This window comes from Eulemur rufifrons, chromosome 3 (genome assembly GCF_041146395.1).
Source record: "Eulemur rufifrons isolate Redbay chromosome 3, OSU_ERuf_1, whole genome shotgun sequence".
Lineage (NCBI taxonomy): Eukaryota > Metazoa > Chordata > Mammalia > Primates > Lemuridae > Eulemur > Eulemur rufifrons.
This window is the reverse complement of record NC_090985.1, coordinates 43,220,622-43,243,220: the sequence shown is the minus strand read 5'-3', so window position 1 is coordinate 43,243,220 and position 22,599 is coordinate 43,220,622. Positions and strand designations below refer to the sequence as shown.

The 22,599-nt window shown below is 38.9% G+C and overlaps 1 protein-coding gene across 2 annotated transcripts in view; it reads left to right on the top strand.

Moving 5' to 3' along the window:
• The window catches only part of COL14A1 (collagen type XIV alpha 1 chain), a 202,529-nt gene that overhangs the window by 167,313 nt on the left and 12,617 nt on the right, over window positions 1–22,599 (top strand). For both annotated transcript variants that reach the window (XM_069465431.1, XM_069465432.1), the window contains 3 exons: window positions 6,714–6,749; window positions 7,760–7,826; window positions 14,869–15,057. In XM_069465431.1, coding sequence (XP_069321532.1) covers window positions 6,714–6,749; window positions 7,760–7,826; window positions 14,869–15,057 — 292 coding nt within the window. The remainder of the gene's footprint in view (window positions 1–6,713; window positions 6,750–7,759; window positions 7,827–14,868; window positions 15,058–22,599) is intronic.

The window sequence follows — 22,599 nt, the reverse complement described above, 5'->3', positions numbered from 1 at the left end:
GGTGTTTGGCCTTGATTGATTTCCCATGGATGTCTGTCTAGGAAAGCAGGAGGGAAAGAGACCAAGAGGGACAGACTGAAAATAGCAACGTGTTTCCTACAGCGGGTGCCAGAAACGCTTGCTTTCGTGCACTCTCCCTTCAGTTGCCGGCTCCCCAGGGCAGAGTGTTCTTTGCTGCTGCTGAGGTCCTAATTCCTTCCTGAGTTTTAAGCGTTGGCTTCAATATGGTCCTTCCTCTGCAGTGGTGGCAGATAGCGATGAGGCACCTGCATAAAGGGGCTGCTCCCTGCTGTTTAACCAGCTAGATATGTCCAGGCTACAGCACTGCATCAGAAATCAGGATACCCGGGTTCTAGACGTGGCCTTGACAGGACCCGAACTAGATGTGCGAGCCAAATCACATAAGCAAATCTTCTAGCCTTCCATAGCACCCACTTTCTAGTTCATTCATTAAAAATATTTAATGGGCAGGGTACAAGATTACATGGTGGGGAGAGGTTGTGAGAGGTACAAAAGGTGATCAAAGACATTTTCCACATTCGTGAAAATCTAAAGAGAATGAGGTTTTTATATAAGAAGCTATAATAAATGGCAGAAAGTGTGAAATGCCTTGAGGGAAAGACAAGGAAGTTGCCATGAAAGTTGTGGGGGGTTAGGGGGTGGGTAGACAGAGAGAGGGAGAGAGGGCAGGAGAGAGGAAGCTGGGGAGAGCGAGGGAGAGAGACAGAGAGATGGGGTGGGAGTGCCTCCTAAGCAGAGGGGTGTGAGTAGCAGCTCCAGAAAGAGGCAGCATTGCAATGAGATCTAGGAATATGGGTGAGATTCCCACCCACAAAGAGAGAAAGATGGCAATGCTTGGGTGGGGGTTGTAGGAAAACATAGGGAAACATAGTACATTTTACTATTTTTCAACTCTCTCTAGCTACATCACAACTACCAAAATTTTATTTTGGGCCCTGCTCACTCCTCACCAAGACTATCACAAAAAGCTCTAATTGGCCCCGGTCTCTGTTTTAGCCCTGGTCTAGTTCATTATCCAGCTTCCGGAACATCTTTCAGTACAACTCCGATGTGTCATTCCCTGGCTTGAGTCTCCTCACCAGATCCCTTTCACTAGAGGATGGGTCCCAAATGTGCAGCACAGCGGGTGTGGTCCTTTCCTCTCCAACTTGTTCTGCCATCACCCCTTCCCTTGGGGTTGAGTCACACAAAATTACTTCAAGCTCTCCTAACATATGCCATGGTGTTTCACGCTTTTTTGCCTCTTGGGATGCCCTTTTGCCTGTCTGGGCTGCATTCTCCTCCTTTCACCATCTGGTGAGCTCCAGGGTGTTTTTTGTTTTGTTTTGTTTTTAAGACTGCACACCTCCTGTGCAAAGCCACCCTTGCCTTCGCAGGCTGTAAGGGACTTCATTTCAACCGTCTCTCCACTGAAGTGATAGTTCCTTGAGGACAGAAATTTTATCATTCTCATGTTTATATTCCTAGACCCCAGCTCAGTAGCCGATACACAGAGGGTACTTAATATGTTTTTATTGAAGGAAGAAAAAGAAAATATGTTTGCATTCTAGACAGGCTGATATTCAGGAGAGTATTAGAAGATTGTTCTTATAGATTAGGGGTCAGGTCATGGAAGACCTTCAGAGCCAGCCTAAGTTGTTTTGATTTTGTTTAACACACATCTTTAATATGTGGCACTTGGACCATAAGATCATTTCTCTTCCTTTCAGCACTACATTTCTGTGAATCTATGAATGTAGCTACTGTATTTTCTTTTCTTTACATTTCATGTGTTCCTGAAATTAAAGGAAAATGTGCCACTTTTTCCTCCCTACATCTGCAGGGAATGTGTTTTCCCTCAAAGCATACTTTAGTGGAGTTATGGGCCTTCACTTGCTCAGGAATTTTTATTTTGTTTTTGTTTTGCTTTGTAAAAATCAAAGATGTCAGAGAAGTTGGAATAAAAAATAATTTTTTGCTGTACAGATATTTCACTAAAAAGATCTTTCAGTGAGACTGCCTGTCTTTTAGCTACTTAGTAGTAAGCATCATGAGACTGGATTTGAGAAATTTCCAGCCCAATTAAACAGTCCATCTTTACATACCAGAAGTTGCCAATTACTATTGCTGTCCATTTACCACATCAATCAGATTTGCACTATAATTCCATTCTCTACATTTGAAACATTTTCAAACAAGCCAATTGAATAAATGATAAGAATGAAAATGTCAAAAAGGATGATGGTACAGAAATAAAAATATAGAAGATAAAATGGATTTTTAAAAATGACTCAAGTTGAAACCTAATTCTGAATTATTGGAGTTAGGCTTTGGGGATGGTATGTTTGCTTGTTTTGTTTTATTTTATTTTATTTTATTATTTTTATTTTTTATTTCAGCTCATTATGGGGGTACAAAAGTTCAGGTTATATATATTGCCCATGGCCCCCCATCCCCCCGAGTCTGAGCTTCAATTGTGTCCATTCCCTAGACAGTGCACATCGCACTCATCATGTAGGTGTGCACCCCTCCCCTCCCCCCCACCCCCATCCCCCTGAGTCAGAACTTCAAGCGTGTCCATTCCCCAGGCCGTGCGCATCGCACTCATCAAGTAGGTATACACCCATCCCTTCCCCTCAGCCCCCACCTCTGTCCGATACCCAATTGGTGTTATTCCCAAATGTGCACTCAGGGAAACCAGTTTGCTGGTGAGTACATGTGGTGCTTATTTTTCCATTCTTGGGATACTTCACTTAATAGAATGGGTTCCAACTCTCTCCAGGAGAACAAAAGAGATGCCATATCGCCATTATTTCTAATAGCTGAGTAATATTCCATGGTATACATATACCACATTTTGCTAATCCATTCATGAATTGATGGGCATTTGGGTTGTTTCCACATCTTTGCAATTGTGAATTGTGCTGCTATAAACATTCGGGTGCAGGTGTCTTTTTTATAAAATGACTTTTGTTCTTCTGGGTAGATGCCCAATAATGGAATTGCTGGATCGAATGGTAGGTCTACTTGAATCTGTTTAAGGTATCTCCACATTGTTTTCCACAGGGGTTGCACTAGTTTACAGTCCCACCAGCAGTGTATGAGTGTACCTGTCTCTCCACATCCACGCCAACATGTATTGTTTTGGGACTTTTTGATAAAGGCCATTCTCACTGGAGTTAAGTGATATCTCATTGTGGTTTTGATTTGCATTTCCCTGATGATTAGAGATGTTGAACATTTTTTCATATATTTGTTAGCCATTTTTATATCTTCTTTTGAAAAATTTCTATTCATGTCCTTTGCCCACTTTTTGATAGGATTGTTTGATTTTTTCTTACTGATTTTCCTGAGTTCTAAATAGATTCTTGTTATCAGTCCTTTATCTGATGTGTAGTATGCAAAAATTTTTTCCCATTCTGTAGGTTGTCTGTTTACTCTCGTGTCTGTTTCTTTGGCTGTCCAGAAGCTTTTTAATTTAATCAGACCTCTATAGGGAGAACTATGAAAAACTGAGGAAGGAAATCGCAGAGCATGTAAATAGGTGGAAAACCATACCATGCTCATGGATCGGTAGAATCAACATTGTTAAAATGTCTATACTGCCCATAGTTATCTACAGATTCAATGCAATCCCTATTAAATTACCAACATCATTTTTCACAGATATAGAAAAAATAATTTTACACTTTGTATGGAACCAGAGAAGACCCCGTTTAGTAAAAGCAATTTTAAGCAACAAAACCAAAATGGGAGGTATTAATTTGCCAGACTTCAAACTATACTACAAGGCTGTGATTATAAAAACTGCTTGGTATTGGCACAAGTGCAGGGACACAGACCAGTGGAACAGAACAGAAAATCCAAATATAAAACCATCCTCATGTAGCCATCTAATCTTTGACAAAGTAGACAAAAACATACTCTGGGGAAAAGATTCCTTATTTAATAAATGATGCTGGGAAAACTGGATAGCCACATGTAGAAGACTAAAACAGGACACACAGCTTTCACCTCTCAGAAAAATCAAATCACGGTGGATAACAGACTTAAACCTTAGGTGTGAAACTATTAGAATTCTAGAAGAAAACGTAGGAAAGACTCTTACAGACATTGGCCTAGGCAAAGAATTTATGAAGAAGACCCCTAAGGCAATCACAGCAACAACAAAAATAAATAAATGGGTTTTGTTTTATTTTAATTGGAAAAAATATTATCTTCACTGGAATAGAAGATATGGACTAGCAGACTTGCTGAGAAAAAGCAGTGTTCTCTTTCAGTGGAGCAGTAGAGTATACTCAGGATGTGCACAGATTCCAGAGCCCACAATTTGGGCTCAAGTCCCAGCTTTTCCACTTCCTTGTTGTGTGACCTTGGCCAAGTGATTTAGCCTCCTAGTGCATCATTTTCCTAATCTGTAAAATGGAAGTAATATCTCATAGTGCTAATCTAAGGGATAAATGTGTTGATCATGTAGGAATGTTATAAGGATTAAATGAGTTAATTTTATGGGAGTGTTATAAAGATTAAATAAATTAATCTTACAGGGCTGTTATAAGAGCTGAGTTAACATGCTGACAGCACCAAGAACAGTGCTTGGGACATGGTAAAGCAGCTTAAATATTAATGACTAGTATTTATAGTTTCTTAATAGGTTAAAAATGTGGAGTATTTATTTTGTTTGCTGGTGTGTGTGTGTGTGTGTGTGTGTGTGTGTTTTCCTCCAATACTTGAAAAGCGTTTTGGAAATAAAAAGTAATATAAGTTATTATTTATTTTTTTGTGTGCATATATGTTTATTTCTGCTGTTATATAGACAGAGACACCATCACGTTCTTCAGAGATTCACGGAATTCCAGGGTCCAAAATAGCTTAAGAACCAACTGTACTTTACAGAGTCAAAATAATCTTGCAAAGGGAATATAAATTATTGTCCCCAGTTTTAGGGATCTTACCATCTACATAGAGGGAAGAGAAATCCATGCATTGACATGTAATTAAATATATATAATAACAAAAATCTGCTGTCAAGTAACTGATACTCGAACTAAATACTGCATCAGAATAGTCCCACAATTGGTACTTAATTTATAAGATTTATGCTGAATACTTTTCCTATGTTTCAAATTGTTCATATGCTAAGTAGACTGGACCTATGAAAATGAGAAATTGTAATTTTGGGGAGTAGGAAGTAGAGAAGCTGGGCCTAATTGCAAAAGACTGTGTTCACAAACTTTGGCTTTGTCACATGGATGTCTAAGCATCACTGAATGACTTCAAATAGAGGAAGAGCAGCCATCAGTCGACAGTCACTGAGCTTTCCATATTGTGTGCTGGTGGTACCTGAGGAAGATAAGTATAGTGGTTATATGGATGATGAGTTGGGAGGAACAGATTTCATTAAGGAAGTCAGCTAGAAGGATGCTGCAGATGCCCTGGTCACACCTGGGTGGTGAAATAGAAGGGATGGATATGAGAGGAATTGCAATGCAATGCAATGCAAAAAAAAAAAAAAGTGTGTGTGTGTGTATGTGTGTGTGTGGTGAATAGACATGAGAGAGGCAAGAAAGGAGAGAAGAAAGAGAACTAGTGGTGGGCCACTTGTATCTGCTCAGGAGGATTGATTATGCACTTCTCTTTCCTTCCCAACCTCATCTTCAGTGACAGCATATTTATATTAATAGCTTGCAATTAGTGGTAGTAAAAGCATTTGCACCCCTGAAATCAGCAAACACTGCAAGTCAGGGCATTTTCTTTTACTGGAAAGCCAGTTTACCTGCATACCATGGGGTGAAACCAGAATTTTTGAGTTTCGGTAACTGTTAACTGAATAGAAATTTTGGAGAAGATACTGAGTTTGGTTTTGAATCTGTTGAGATTGAAGTAACAACTGGAAACAGTCTGACAACGTGGCAAATTCCATTTGTAAATTCCATTCACTCTCCTTTTAGTAGTGACTATAAAAATGTTGTTCAATGAACATTGCCTCAGAGTTGAAACAAAAATATGAAATCCTTCTGAAGACACATGTTTTGCATTATAAGTGTAATTTCATTTCAGAAACACTGAAAACATCACCTTTTTTCAGTAAATTTTTACAGTAATAGCAAAGTTTCTTATGGGTCAAAGAATAGCTAAGCCACAATATAAAATAATAATTCAGCTGAGAATTCATGTAAATAAGAGCTCCCATATTGGGGAGAATCAGGGAGAATTGTGTGCCACAGTGCTGGAAAGAAAGTCTGTGGGATTTCATCTATTACTTGAACTCCTAAATTGAGAGGAGATGTTTTCCTTCTCTTTACAGATACTCCTTAAAAAATTAAAATACCTTAACTATTCAGAAGAGATTTGTGAAATAAGTTATGAAGCTTCAGTAGAGTGTGATACATAGAGGGCATTTAGCGTGGAAAGATATGAAGGACCTACTCAGTGGAAATGTGTGTTACAGCGCAGTATTACCACATGACTCCAATTTTGTGGCCATAAAATACCATGTCTCTGCATTAAAAGGCTGGAGGAGTAGAACATTCAAAGAGTTATTTATGTGTGGTGGGATTACAGGTTGCTATTTCTTGTTGTTGTGTAACTATTTTTGCTGCTGAATTACTAGAGCTAAGAAAAATGTCTTCATAAAGTAATAAAAGATGCATTATCATTCTTAGCTGAGTGCAGTATCATAAGTAACGTGACAATTTTTTTTATTTTTGCAGGGTGTCCCCGGACCAAAGGGGGAACGAGGAGAACGAGTGAGTACCCTGTGGCTCTGTTTACTGGCCCCAGCAGGTTGCACACCTTCCATTGCTTAAGCCTGACAAAGGATGGCCATTTACCGCTATGGTTATTCATTGATTTTCCTCTTCTTCTCTCTCCCCAACTCATCTGACCATGGGCACATTTTCCTGTGGCAAAACCCCTGTGGGCTGGATGTCAGTAGAGCTAGTTTCTAGTTGCGTATCTGCTACCAGCCAGTTCAATGACCTTGGGCTCATTTCTTTAAGGATAAAATGGGAAGAATCAAATTCATCTAACTCACAAAGTAAATTTGATGAGAGAATTATATAATGGATGTGAAAGGGCTTCAGAAAAATAAAAGCTCTATACAAATGTCAGGTCATAGCATAGGGCTCCTGTGTTTCCTGATGCTCCAAAGTTGACACCCAGGAAGATAATGGCAGGCATAGAATTGAAGAACTGGCCCCAAAACTTAAATCAGTTTAATTGAGGGGTCTTCTTTTGCCTTTTAGAAATTGTGCAGCTGCCAATATAATTGTGCCATTGGCTATAGTCGAAATAGCAGTGGCCTCAGGTTCATCCAGTTACCTCTGTGAAACCTTAGGGAATGTGTTTAATGCTGTTTGGCTATAAAATGGGTTTAATATCTTTCCTCTGGGTTGTTATTAGTATTAAAATGAGCCACTGCTTGAGAAAGTGCCTCATTTTATAAGCTCTAAAGAACTGTAAACAAGGCATTAAATATATATGGATTTGTTTCAAAACTATTAAATTTTTTAGAATCTGGGACCAGAAATACTTACTTGAGCTCATTGGTCTAATACGGACATTCAGGAAGCTTGAACCATGAATGTCAAATTGCTAACTCTTTGTCTGTGTGCACCATGGCGGCCAATCCTACCTGTTGCTAGGAGCCAAAGAGCCCTAATGGGAATAATGGGGCAAGTCAGATTCACATCCTGGAAGTACTGGCCATGTGGCTGGGTTGTGGATAAGTCAGGAGTATGATTTTTTTCTTATCCAGGGCGACCTGCAGTCTCAAGCCATGGTGAGAGCAGTGGCACGTCAAGTATGTGAACAGCTCATCCAGAGTAAGTGCGTTATAGCTAACAGGGTCGTTTCCCATTACTCCTCCAAAAGGGAGCTTGTCTTTTCCATGAGCGTAATGACTAGGGAAAATTCCTGCAAAGTTTTGTCTTGGTGAGGACAAGTAAGCTTTACCAATAGCCTTCACTGATCCATCTAGGAGATCATTACAAATTACCGTAGAGCTCTAAGTCAGGGGTATGGAAGCAAATTCCTCCATGTCTTGGTCCAAGAACTGTCTATTTGCCCATGTAAATTTAACTTGACTGCCCAGATCAAATCTTCTATTTCTTTTTCATTTCTCCAAATGGATATGATTTTTTCTCAAGTGCTTAACACGTCAAAGCTGCCAGACTACATCTTCAGAATCTACCTTCAAAAAGATGATAACATGGTGTTGATTTTTATTAACTCAAAAGATTTAAATCAATGTCTCATTCATATCCATTTCATATCTGTTATCTTCTGGTTAGCCTAAGGTACTTTCCTTTATTCTTTTGGTATTTTTGCCAAAATACACACACACACACACACCCCCACACACGTGCACGTGCGCACACACGAGAGAGGCTTGATGTGACATTTGATATGACACTTGAGCTTTGTGCCAAAAATTATATCAGAACACACTTGATACAACACTTGCTCCATTTCTTCTTTTGAAACTTGAGCTTTTTGACAGCACTGTACGTATTCCCAATTTGCACGTTTCCTTCCTACCCACTGACTAACCAGAGGGTTATTCACGTGGGCCTTTCTCTTTGCCAGTAATTCATTTAGTTCCAGGAAATTTGAGGCCAAGTAGAGAAGAAATAGTCCTCTCAACCCCACCTAGCTCTAGCCTATCTCTGCTGTTGGGGCCCCACCCCACTAGCACCCTCTACCTCAAAGCTGACATTACCCAAATGGTTACCTTATCAGCTCAGAAGTTATATTTATTTTATTTTATTTTATTTTTTATTTCAGAATATTACAGGAGTAGAAATGTTTTGGCTACATGAATTGCTTTGCTTACAGTTTGAGTCAAAGTTATAAGTGTGCCCATCACCCAGATAGTGTGGATGGTACCCATTAGGTATGATTTCATCCATCCCCTCCTCCCCCCTCCCACCTGCTTGATTTCCGTTGAGTTTTACCCATTTGTGCACATGATTGTTGATCTGTTAGTTCCAGTTTAATGGTGAGCACATGTGGTGTTTGTTTTTCCATTCTTGCGATACATCACTTAGGGGAATGGGCTGCAGCTCCACCCAGGTTGTTATAAAAGGTATTAGTTCACCATTTTTTATGGCTGAGTAGTACTCCATGATATACATATACCACATTTTATTAATTCACTCATGAATTGATGGGCACTTGGGTTTATTCCACATCTTTGGGATTGTGAATTCTGCTGCAATAAACAACCTAGTGCAAGTGTCTTTTTGATAAAATGGCTTTTTTGTTTGGTTAAATACCCAGTAGTGTGAATGCTAGATCAAATGGTAGGTCTACTTTTAGTTCTTTGAGGTATCTCCATACTACTTTTCATAGAGGTTGTAGTAGTTTGCAGTCCCACCAGCAGTGTATGAATGTTCCTTTCTCTCCATATCCACACCAGCATCTGTTGTTTTGGGACTTTCTTATAAAAGCCATTGTTACTAGAGTTGGGTGTTATCTCATTGTGGTTTTGATTTGCATTTCTCTGATGATTAGAGACATTGAGCATTTTTTCATATGTTTATTGGACATTAGTCTATCTTCTTTGGAAAAGCTTCTGTTCATGTCTTTTGCCCACTCTTTAATGGGACTATTTGATGTTTTCTTGCTAATTTGCTTGAGTTTTTTGTAGATTCTGGTTAATAGCCCTTTATCAGATGTATAACATACAAATATTTTCTCCCATTCTGTGGGTTATCTATTCACTCTATTGATTGTTTCCTTGGCTTTTAATTTAATCAAGTCTCATTTATTAATTTTTGTTGTTGCTGTGATTGCCTTTGGGGTCTTCCTCATAAATTCTTTGCCTAGGCTGATATCTAGAAGAGTTTTTCCAATTTTTTTTTCCTAAAACTCATATAGTTTCATGCCTTAGGTTTAAGTCTATTATCCATCTTGAATTAATTTTTGCAAGTAGTGAGAGGTAAGGATCTTGTTTCAATCTTCTACATGTGGCTATCCAATTTTCTCAGCACCATTTATTGAATGGGGATTCTTTTCCCCACTGTATGTTTTTGTCTGGTTTGTCAAAGATCAGATGACTATATGAAGATGATTTTATATCTGGATTCTCTTTTCTGTTCCACTGGCCTATGTACCATGATGTTTTGGTTACTATAGCCTTGTAGTATAGCTTGAAGTCTGGTAAAGTGATGCCTCCCAATTTGTTCTTTTTGCTTAAGCATGCTTTGGCTATTCGGGCTCTTTTCTGGTTCCATACAAAGCATTCAATTATTTTATCTAGATGTGTGAAAAATGATGTTGGTATTTTAATGAGCATTGCATTGAATCAGTAAATCACTTTGGGTAGTGTAGACATTTTAACAATGTTGATTCTGCTGAACCATGAGCATAATATGTGTTTCCATTTGTTTATATCCTCTGCGATTTCCTTCCTCGGTGATCCATAGTTCTTCTTGTAGAGATCTTTCACCTCTTTGGTTATATGTATATTCCTAGGTATTTTATTTTCTTTGTTACTATTGTGAAAGATATTGAATCTTTGATTTGATTCTCAGTTTGACTGTTGTTAATGTATAGAAATGCTATTGATTTGTGTATCGAGTTGTATTTCTATTGAGTTGTATTTCTTCCTGATTGAGCCTAGGGAGGATTGAGGCTAGGGAATTTGTCCATTTCCTCAACATTTTCAAGTTTATTTTCATAGAGATTTTTATGGTAGTCAGAGATGATATTTTATATTTGTGAAGTATCAGCTGTAATATCTTCTTTTTCATTTCTGCATGAGCTTATTTGGGTCCTTTCCTTTCTGTTTCTGGTTAATCTAGCAAGAAGTCTGTCAATTTTTTTATCTTTTCAAAGAAACAACTTTTTGTTTCATTAATCTTCTGTATAATTCTTTCATTATTGATTTTTTTTATTCTGCTCTGATCTTAGTTATTTCCTTTCTTCTGCTGGATTTGGTATTGGTTTTCTCTTCCTTTTGTAATTCCTTGAGATGATTCATTAGATTGTTGATTTGTGATCTTTCTGTCTTTTTGATGTAGGCATTTAAAGCTATGAATTTTCCTCTTAGTACTGCTTTTGCTGAATCCACAGATTTTTTTTGATAACTTCTGTCCCCTTTGTCATTTAGTTTGAGAAATCTTTTTATTTTCATCTTTATTTCCTCCTTGACCCAATAATCGTTCAGCAGTAGGTTGCTTAATTTTCATAACTTTGTGTAGAGTTCAGTGTTTTTGTTGGAATTGGTTTCTAATTTTATTCTATTGTGGTCTGAAAAGACACATGGAATAATTTCTATTTTTTTAAATTTGTTGAGACATGTTTTGTGGCCTAAGATGTGATAAATCTTAGAGAATGTTCCATGTGCTGATGAGAAGAATGTATATAAGTAGTTTTGGGGTAGAATGTTCTATAAATGTCTGTTAGGCTCATTTGTTCTAGAGTTCTACTTAAGTCCAGTGTTTCTTTGTTTATTTTCTGCTTGGAGGATCTGTCCAGTTCTCTCTGTGGGGTATTGAAGTCTGTAACTGTTACAATGCTGCTATTTATCACTTTGTTTAGATCTAATATAGGGTTTGCTTTATGCATCTGGGTGCACCTGTGTTAGGTGCATAAATATTTAGGATTGTTATGTCTTCTTGTTGAATTGCTCCCTTTACCATTATATAATGAGCATCTTTGTTGATTTGAAGTCTATGTTATCTGATATGAGAATGGCTCCACCAGCTTTCTTTTGGTTTTCATTTGCATGGAATATTGTTTTCCTTCCCTTCACCTTGAGTCTGAAGGAGTTCCTGTGGGTTAGATGTGTTTCCTGGAGACACTGGTACTTGGCTTGTATTTTTTTTTTTTTTCATTCATTCAGCCAGCCTATGATTCTTGAGTGGGGAGTTCAAGCCCCTCACATTTATTGGAAGAATTGATAAGTGGGGTGGATTTCCGTTCATCCTGTTGAGTAGAACCTTATTGCTTGCTTTGTTTTACCTCTTGAGCCATTATGGTATATGGGCTCTGAGCTTTAGCTTTTGTATGATTTTATACTGATGGGTGTCTATTGTGCTGATCAATGTATAATGCAGATTTGAGTACTTCCTGCAGGGCAGGTCTGGTCTTGACAAATTCCCTCAGTGTTTGCTTGTCTGAGAAAGTCTTTATTTCTCCCTCATAAAAGAAAATTAGTTTTGCAGGATACAGAATTCTAGACTGGGCATTATTCTGTTTGAGAAGATTGAGAATGGGGCCCCAATCCCTCTGGTTTGTAAGGTCTCAGTTGAGAAATCTACCGTCAGTCTGATGGGTTTTACTTTGTAAGTTATCTGATGTTTTTGCCTTCAGCTCATAGGCATTCCTTCTTCGTGTTAACTTTGGCCCGTCTGATGACTATGTGTTGCAGTGATTGCCTCTTTGCAAGGAATGTCCCAGGAGTCTGTTGAGCTTCTAGTACTTGGGTATCCTTTCACTGGACTCCAAGCCTCTTTGAGTTTGATCCACACCACTATCTTCTCCTCTCTACCTTCTTCTTTCTCAGCTTCGTGCTTTTTCTCCATGGGGTTTCCAGACATCTCTGTCGTCTCTTTCTGTGATCCACACCTGAGTTGTGACTGCTCCCTGCTCTCCTCAGTACAATATTCTACCTTCCAGCTGGGACAATCCAACAAGCGATGTCTCTAGTCAGCCATCTTGACTCTCTGCACCCATATTTATTTTAATCCAAGGAAGTTTGGGAGTTAGGCCAGGGGAGCCCTGCAAATGTCCAAGAAAGCCCTATTGGCTGAGTCTAAAATTCCATCTGTGGTTCTGAGATAAATCCAAATCTCACCCTGGGGGAGGCATGGAGTCAAGATCTGCATGGACTTGGAAGAGTTTTTATTTAGACAAAACTATCAGGGCAAACAGAGTACAAAGCTACTAAATTCAGACACAGTAGTGATGTTCCCTGTATTTTAACTTTATTTAATTTTGTATTATATTGCCCAAACTATGTGTATGTGTGAGAGAGAGAATTTATCAGTTAAATGTAACTGTTCAAGTTTAATGCCAAAATAGGATCTTTAAAAACACAATAAATTATAAAAGGGAAATTGAACACTAGTCACTTTTGTAGTAGAATGCATCCAAAGCTAACCTGTATTTTGTATTATTTTGCAGGTTTTTCATTTCAAGTGTGTAATGTAAACAAGTAGTTCATTATATTATGAAAACATAAGGGATAAATCTTAATATGGCTGACTGACCACATGAGAAAGATTTCATGGTGTTTTCTGTCTTATTCCACTAGAGAAAAAAACTCTTCTATAAATATATGATTATTTAAAACATGGCCTAAAAATGGAGGGTTCACACACGTACTCACCATCAAATTGGTTTCACTGATCATCACCTAAGAGCACATTTAGGAATAACATTAATTGGGTGTTGGGCAGATGTGGGGGGGGGATGGGTGTATACATACATAATGAGTGAGATGCGCATCGTCTAGAGGATGGCCACGCTTGGGAGGGGAGATAAGAGCAATATACATAACCTAAACTTTTGTACCCCCATAATATGCTGAAATAAAAAAAATTGGAGGGTTCAAAATTGAGTTTTTTCCCTTTAAGAATTTTGAGACTTTTGTGAATGACTTCTAGGAAGTGAAAGCCAACAAAGGGTTAGATAAGAAAACCTAAACAATATACATATGAAAGAAGGCCTTGCCTGTCAATGCAGTTGTAAGAGAAGGAAATTGAAGAGATTGTATGCACTTGATAAGAAAAGCCCAACCTCCTCAGAGGCTTGTATTCTTCCACCTCAACCATCTTCCTAAACACTGCTTCAGCTTTCTCTGATTTCTCATTTTACTCCTTAGGCTCCCCCTCAGAACTTGATTTATCAGTTAGTATATAGTTTCTCGTAAGATCAGCTATCTGGTTTTTAGTTCACAGTTAATCAGAAGAATTATTCTGGGAAGGGTTATGGAAACTGTGCAAGGCCAAAGCGATGACAGCTGGGATGCAGAAACGTCTTATCGCCCAGGCAACAACTGACGTGCCTCTTAATAGCCCTAGCGTCATCAGGGAGGTCCCTAGACATGGTCACAGTCCACTGCTTAAGGAAATAATGCATCAGATATATTTTAGAATGAATTCCTTGAAAAATGGTTACTATTTTTTTTATTTAGCTTTAAACATTTCGAAAGGGAAAAATAATAGTAATCTAGAGAATTCACTTATGTGGGAAAATCTTATCTCCTGATGATGTTGGAAAAATGAAGCATTATAGTATCAAGTACTTTATAAATCTATACTTCTAATGATTAAGATATATTCTTCCAGGCGTAATTGAGTTAAGGGGATTGTGGGAGAGAGTGCCAGATCTTGTTTTATAAAGCTAGTGGAGGTTTCTGAAGCTGAGACTCACATAAAGGTTCCTGAAAAAGGGCTTGGCAACCAAGGGAGGAGTTGAGACAGAGCACTTGTCTGGGGATTTGTAAGAAAGAGGGTGGGGAGGCTTTGTGGATTGGACAAAAGACAAATAACTTGGGAGGGGGGGCGGGGAATTGCTAGAGAAAAGGCAGCTGGGTGAGGATTTAGGGTATCAGATAAATATTGAGGGTGAAGATAAAATTTATGCTTTCTGCTCAGTGATGTTTATTGAGATGCTCACGTGAGCTGTGGAATTCCAAACACATGAGATATAACTTGAATACAATCCAGTTGTTAATATCATCCAAAGTAAAATGTAAAAATTTTAAGTTGGAAATCAACATATTAATATTTCCAAGGGGTGTGCTATTTCCCTTGATGGGTATCTAACAGAATTCTTTGGAGCCTTAATGAATAATACCCCTCATCCTCCCTTTCTTTGTGTTCACTGAATGCTTCTTTTTGTTTCGTGCCTCAGGTCACATGGCCAGGTACACAGCCATCCTCAACCAGATTCCCAGCCACTCCTCATCCACCCGGACCATCCAGGGACCTCCTGGGGAGCCTGGGAGACCAGGCTCACCTGGAGCCCCTGGTGAACAAGGACCCCCAGGCACACCAGGCTTCCCAGGAAATGCAGGCATGCCAGGATCGCCAGGGGAACGAGGTAAGCTGGGCCCCTTCTCTCACTGTAACTTCTCTGTGAAGCAAAGCATCACAGTGGTGTTCATTCAATGGTAAAGTCTGAAATAATGCACTTAAATTAATTCTACTCCATTTATTCTTCAGTTTCTTTTTATCCTTGAGCTTGAGAAAATTGAGTAATCTGCAAATGTGTTTATCCAGAGTCACATCTGCTTGTATGAAAGAGGAGGGTTAGAACCCCAAACTCACCTCTGAAAGGCTTTTGAGCTATTCCCTCTGGAAGGATGAATTCAAGGTTGAATTTAACCCTTCCAGGTTGAAGAATTGGCCAGATATGGCATCACACATATGTTACAGCAAGCAGAGAGCTTACTCCAGTAGATCTGGTGCTTTTTTGTGCAATGCCCAAGCAGTTCTGAGAAAAGTCACAAATCATATCAGCATATGGTTCATATGTCTGTATATAGAGCGTGTTGGCTCTAAATTTCAAATTAAAGTACTGTTTGTGGTCCATCGTCCTATAATATAAGGCAGCAGTTTATTTTATAGTTTTATGGGGCAATGTTTTGTCTTTTCTACTAAAGTTTCATTAAAATAGAGATTCTGCTTAGCCTCTTCTTCTACCACATACAGGTATTAGAAGTATTATGTAATACAATAATAACATTCCTTTGATTGAACCTATAATTGACTAAGATCTCCCATTCCAGAAGCAGATAAAAGATGTGCAAAGTTGAGGTTGCATATTAACCATGAAGAAAATGGTGAGAAAGAGAGACAACAAATGTTTTCTAAGACACAACTTCTAGAACATAGATCTGGGGAAAAGCTAACTATTACCTATCTGCTCTGGGAATCATATTACTTTTGTGAGATGGGTAGGATTTAGCTCTTTTATAAAATTTGAAGTGTAAAATGCAGATTACAAAGATAGTATTTCATGTTCATTCTTGATCCATGACAACAGGCCTTGTGCATTTCACCCTTTGGAAATGTCCTCCCCCCGGCCCTTGTCTCCCATACATTTTAATCCTAGTCAAGGCTCACCTTAATGCCTGTTTCATGAATGAAATTTTTATTGATCCTTCCATACCACAAATGTCTCCACCCCCTGAATACCTGATGCACTTCTGGTCTCTTCCTTCCATTTTGGTTCTCGTTATATGTCAATAAATAGCTAGATTGCTGAGAACAGGGATGGGGTCTGAATTGCTTTGCACAATGCTTTACACTTAATAGGTACTCACTATATAGTTGTTGCTTTGATTGTGACTCAGTTCTGATTTTTTCTTTCTGAAGATTTTTCCCTGTGTCAGGGCACAAAATGAGCAGACATAGAAAAGGGCATAATTCTCTTGCAACACACTAAAGATAGGCAGCCTGGAAGGTGCCCCCTCCGTCTGCAGGGCACCCTCTGATGGTGCTGCTGATCGAGGAAAAAATGTGACTCAGGGAACACAGAGCCAGCACCTGAGTCACTCCCAGCAAGTCACAAGTTGTCTTTGTTCTTTTTGGAAATCCTAGCCCTGTTCTTGCCAGACTGAGTCTTTCCTACTCTGCTAGACTACTTGAATGATTAGACCAGAGAAAAAGCATCCAGGAGTTTTAAAAGAGCAGCTCAGACCATTCAAAATATGAATTTTTGTAATGTAATTTTCTTATATACATATTGATATATATTCCTAAAGAGCACATTAGCCAATCAAGGCCCTATATCTCACAAATAAATGCAGGATGACAGTAAAAGAGAAAGTGAGAAATGCCCTATAAGCCTGGGGGAAGGTGCTTTTAGTTGATCACCGGTTGAGAGTGTGGTTTGGGCACTACTAGGTTGGGGTTTATAGGCCAGCATCCAAGGGCTTCTTTATTCCCAGCAAAGTTATTTTAGTTGCAGCTGGGATTTGATGTTTCATTCTTAGCCTTGTGATCCCAATACCCGGAAAAGAATGAAAGAGGAAAATGTCTGTCTTTCCACTAAATCAAAACAGTGGAATTTTAAAACTGAAGAGTCTTCAGCCATTTTTTACCTCCTGATCCTCTCATTTTATATAAAAATCATATGAAGATATTGAGGCCAAAAGAGACTCAAAGTCTGCCAACATAAGGACTGAAAATAAGAACCAAATACCATATTTTATTCTGCTGTATAAAATATGATTATCATTATTCTCTATTAAATAATCTCAAAAGGACACAATACTGTAATGAGTAAGAATAAGTACTATTACTAGGCAGTGTATTTAGACAAACAATAAACTACAAACCAAAATTAAAAGAAATGTGGCTGTCAAGCTGTCTGGCATAGCACTGAACTGAACCCGCTTTCTGCTATGGTTTCATATGAGCCCCATATGAGTCTTCCCAAAAAACTCCATGACTCCCTTCATTTTGGCTAATTTTTTGTTAGGATTTCTCTATCTTATTTTTCTATTGTAGTTTTAAAAACTTTTAAAAGCATGAAACACGGTAAAAAAAAAATACATTTGACATCATGACACAATATGTTTATGCATACGAATGCATAAAAATGTATATACTTACCCTTACGATTGTGTTCTGTTTTCTTCTTTTGTTAAAAGGCCGAGGAGAGACCTTGGATTTGCAGACCTCACTTTGAAAAACATTATTCTAGTGTAATATCTTTGATTAATCCCATCTTTATCAGAGAAATAGCCAAAAAATATGCATTTTTAGAGAGCAGAAGAAAAATTACATAAATTCCCTTCGTATTAGCAATGTGATATATATGACTTTTCATGACTTTCCTTATTACCTAACAAAAGACTATATTTTTGCTCCATCTAGTTGTCCTCCTCTCTCCTCATTAACCCTTTGTCTCCTTTAACTTAAACTAAATCTTTTTCGTAAGTGTACATGGAACACATACTTACGAACTCTTTTGCTATCTTCTCACGTGGGTTGTAATATATTGAGAATCCTTGGAATTTAAGGATTCAAAAGGATCCTGTGGCTCATATTGTTTAAGTTTTCTACCTAAAGCTTGAACTCCAACTTAGATTTGTCTAATTATTGGCTCCCAGAGTTGAAGGGGTTCCATCTGCGTGACATCATACTTACGTTCTACAGCGCAATTTCTCACCTGCTTTTCCTTGTTACTTGTACTTCACTGTCAATTTATGTCAAAGAAAAGCGGCTCCTCCATGGATGCTTTTTGGTTACCTGTCCCCATTAAACCCTGCACTGTATTCATGGAAATAGTTGTTTTTTTTTTTTTTTCTTGGAAATGGTTTTTATAACCTGTCTTCTCAGTATTCCAAAATTCAGGAAGGGGTAGAATCAGAACTAAGGTTCCTCTTTTCTTCACTGGGCTGTGACAATCCAGTGCTGGCTATTCTGACCTCAGGTCATTCTCCAATCACGGCCTTGGGTAATTCCGTTCTTGATAATAGTTCCTTTTCTAATTCTGATCTCTGTGTTTCATTCCCAGATGATTCATCTGTTCATTTCCTTACTCTGTTCATTTAAATCTTCATTATCCACACTGGCATCTTGAACCATGTATTAACCAAGTTTCTTTATTTACTTGAAAAAAATTAGGAAATTTCCCCGACTTCAGCCTTTAGGCAAACCCTTCAGTTTCCATGATTCCCCAAAGATTATTAAAATCAGAGGAACCATCTAACTACAGATTTTCATGTTTTAGATTGGATGTCCACAACAGCTGGAATTTATATCTGGTTTTTATACAATAAATCAGCAAAACATTTATTGAATGCAGGGTCTATGTAAGCCTTTTTGGCTTGGCAGTGTGTGAGATAATACTATTATTTATGACTTTCACTTATTAGGCTTCATAATGTATCTGCCAATTGTGCTCAAACCGATACACACATTATTTCATTTGGGTAAAGCGGAAGACCTGGTTTGGATAAGGAAGGAAAATGAAACATTAGTGAATGTACATGTTGGGAGAAGATAAATGCTAAGTGACTTAAGTAAAAAAGTCAATGGTGTCAGAATGTAGAGGAAGATATCACTGTGGTCTTTGAGAAGAAAAGGTGCTAGCGTTTGTTAAGCAACTCCTCTGCCAGTTGCTAAGCATGTTATGGAATGCTCATGAAAATCTTACGAGATCAGTATTAGCCCCATTTTAGGTGAGATGACTGAGGTTCAGCTCCATTGTTAGTTGTCCAAGGTCACACAGCGGAACAGTAAGCGGACTAGAACTCAAATCCTGATATATGCGATTCTAGAATGTCTGTGCTTGCTCCATTGTGCCCTGTTGCTGCCCTTGAATTACTTGTTTAGTGGGGTTTCACAGAGGAGAGGCCAGGGCTATGCAGGGTCTGGTGAACCCCATTTCAGGATGACTTCTAATAACCACAAATTCAAAACATGTGACCTGCTGAATTAAGCAGAATGTCCTAATGGGTTGTGGTTCTACTATTTACAATCTCCTTGTGCAGTCTGTTTTGCTGTATTTGGATAGCTTTGGGGCACTCATGCCTAGGCAAATGACCCTGTAAAGCTGGATGATCCATTGGGTAAATATGAATGTGATAAAAACATTTTTCATTGTTACACATTTTGGCACCTGACCATTCTTCTAGGACATTAGCATGTACCCAGACTATATAAGAGTCCAAGAAGGGGAATTAATTACAGAGAAATTCTAAGTCATGCATCTGGCAATTTGGGGTACAACTATAGAAGTTATATTTCTATTATAATATCTCACCCTAGGGGCAAATAGGGGAGAAACCTGGAACTAAGCAATTCAATTTTGTTTTACTTCTGATATTTTAGTAGGGAAACCATTTTTCCCTCACTAATTTGTGATGTTGCTTTAGCTGGGAGTGGCACGATGGAAAGGAAACAATGTGGTTTGGGGCCTAATCATATACAGGTTAGGATTTTAGCTTTTCCATTTACTAGCTGTATTATCTTGACTACTTAAGCTTAAAACCTAATCTTGGGCCCAGGCACCGTGGCTCATGCTTGTGATCCCAGTGTTTTGGAAGACCAAGGCGGGAGAATTGCTTAAGGCCAGGAGTTCAAGACCAACCTGGACAGCATAGTGAGAACCCAGTCCTACAAAAAATAAAATAGCCGGGCATGGTGGTATGCACTGTAGTCCCAGTTCCTTGGGAGGCTGAGGGGTGAGGATCGCTTGAGCCCAGGAGTTTGAGGCTGCAGTGAGCTATGATCACATCACTGTACTCCAGCCTGGGTGACAGAGCAAGACCCTGTCTCAGAAACAAACAAGCAAATAAAAACTCTAATCTCTTTCAATCTTTATTCATTCATTCATCCCATACTTACTGAGCATCTACTACACATCAGGCTTGACGCTGGGCATTGACAATATGGTGGTCAATAGGGCATACATTTCTTGACTTTCATGGCACTTTATTGTCTAGTTGGGACAGATATTAAACAAACAATACATGAATAGTTTAATTTCAGTTGCGATAAATGCTGTGAAAAAATGCAGGAGGCTATATGAGCATAGATAAGGAGACTTTGACTTAGACTACAAAGTCAGTGATGTTTTAGCTGAGATCTGTATGTTTAGTAGGAATTTGGCATATCAGTAAGAAAGTATTGGCCGGGCGCGGTGGCTCACGCCTGTAATCCTAGCACTCTGGGAGGCCGAGGCGGGTGGATTGCTCAAGGTCAGGAGCTCGAGACCAGCCTGAGCGAGACCCCGTCTCTACTAAAAATAGAAAGACATTATATGGACACCTAAAAAAAATCTATATAGAAAAAATTAGCCGGGCATAGTGGCGCATGCCTGTAGTCCCAGCTACTCGGGAGGCTGAGGCAGTAGGATCGCTTAAGCCCAGGAGTTTGAGGTTGCTGTGAGCTAAGCTGACACCACGGCACTCACTCTAGCCTGGGCAACAAAGTGAGACTCTGTCTCAACAAAAAAAAAAAAAAAAAAAAAAGAAAGTATTTATTCTAACATGTATTTACTTGTAAAAACAACCTCTAATCTTTTCATCAACCAAAAATTTCACTACAAGTATCAAGAATGTCCCCTAGGGATGGCACTGCTGCTGCTACTAAGATCCATTGCTTTGAACAACAGAGGAGAGAGTAGCATAGGTGGAGCATGGTGAGTGAAGAGGAGAATAAAACCTAGGAGAAGAGCGGCATAGACAGAGGCCACACAATGCGACCCACACTTTGTGAGTCTTCATAAGGAATTTGAACTTGGTCCCAAGAGCAATGTAGAATAGACTTTCTACAATTTTTCCTTTAGGATGCCATTATAAAGACTTATGTCCCTTTGTATTTGTCTCTATTGTGTTCACAGTGACAATCTACCAACATACCAAATACATGATTGCATTATGTAGATACATGTAAATTGCCTTGTTCTTTTCAGCCACATGCTCACTGGCAAACAGAACTCCTCCAAGCAAACAAAAGTAGACAAGGAATCAGTCTTGCTCTGACCACCGTAAATAAATGACAGTCCCTCTCAGAGACTCAGAAATGGCAGCAGGGGAGGGAAATGCTGTAAAAGCTAAACCTGTGTCCCTCATGGCCATGTTAAACTGTGAGCCAACAGAGCCAAGATGCCTAGAGAGAAAACTGAGTTCCAGATTGATTTAAAGCCGGGAGAGAGGAGTTCTTATGTTCAGTATCCCTGTGGTTTAAAAGGGCTATTGGAGCTGAAGATCAGTTTGGCAGAATATGTTGGTAAGAAATCAGAATACTAAAGCATAGCAGCTCCAAAGCCAAGAATGCGGTGATGGGAAGGATCATTTCTGTGAAACTTCTTAATGCCCCGTGTATCCTGGCTTATTCCTGGAAAAATGATTTCTGTGGGACAGATCAGCTTGATTAAAGATAGAGCACTGGTAGAGCTTTCATTATGATTTGCTGGTCGGCACTTAAATATTTACAAGTCTTCCCTGCAATTTTGTAGTATAGTTGATGTTCAGTTGCATGAGACATATTTCTTTTCGGTGCTGTTAAGAATCTGCTGAAATACATTTTGCCTTCTTCCTTTCTTTCTTCCCCATTCCCTGCTTCTCATTTCCTGAGAGATTAAAAACAGAAGAAGATGGAGTTTTCTCTTTTCTCACCTAATCCTTGTCTGGTAAAGTCCAGTTGAATGCCCTTTAGAACAAGACCTTTCTCTGAAGGTTTGATGGATTGTGTTTTCCTAATGCCTAGGCACCTTAAAGCATGGACAGGGAACCACCTTCCTTCTTTCTTCTTTGCATCATCTTTCAGATTTTTTTTCCTATTACAAAGTGACTCTTTACATTGATTATGGCTGCAGAAAGGAACTCTATGTATTAGCGAACGGTCACCATGTAACAAATTACCTTAAGACTTAGTGGCTTAAAGCAACAAACATATATGATCTCAGTTTTTGTGGGTCAGGGATTTGGGGTTTAGCTGGGTGATCTGGCTCAGAGTCTTGCATGAGGTTGCAGTCAAGATGTCATCCAGCGCTGTAGCCATCTGAAGGCTTGTCTAGAGCTGGAGGATTAGCTTCCAAGATGGCTCTCTCGCAGGGCTGTTGGCAGGATTCTTATGCCTTGGCTGTCTACTGGCAGGAGGGCTCCTTTCCTAACCCCGAAAT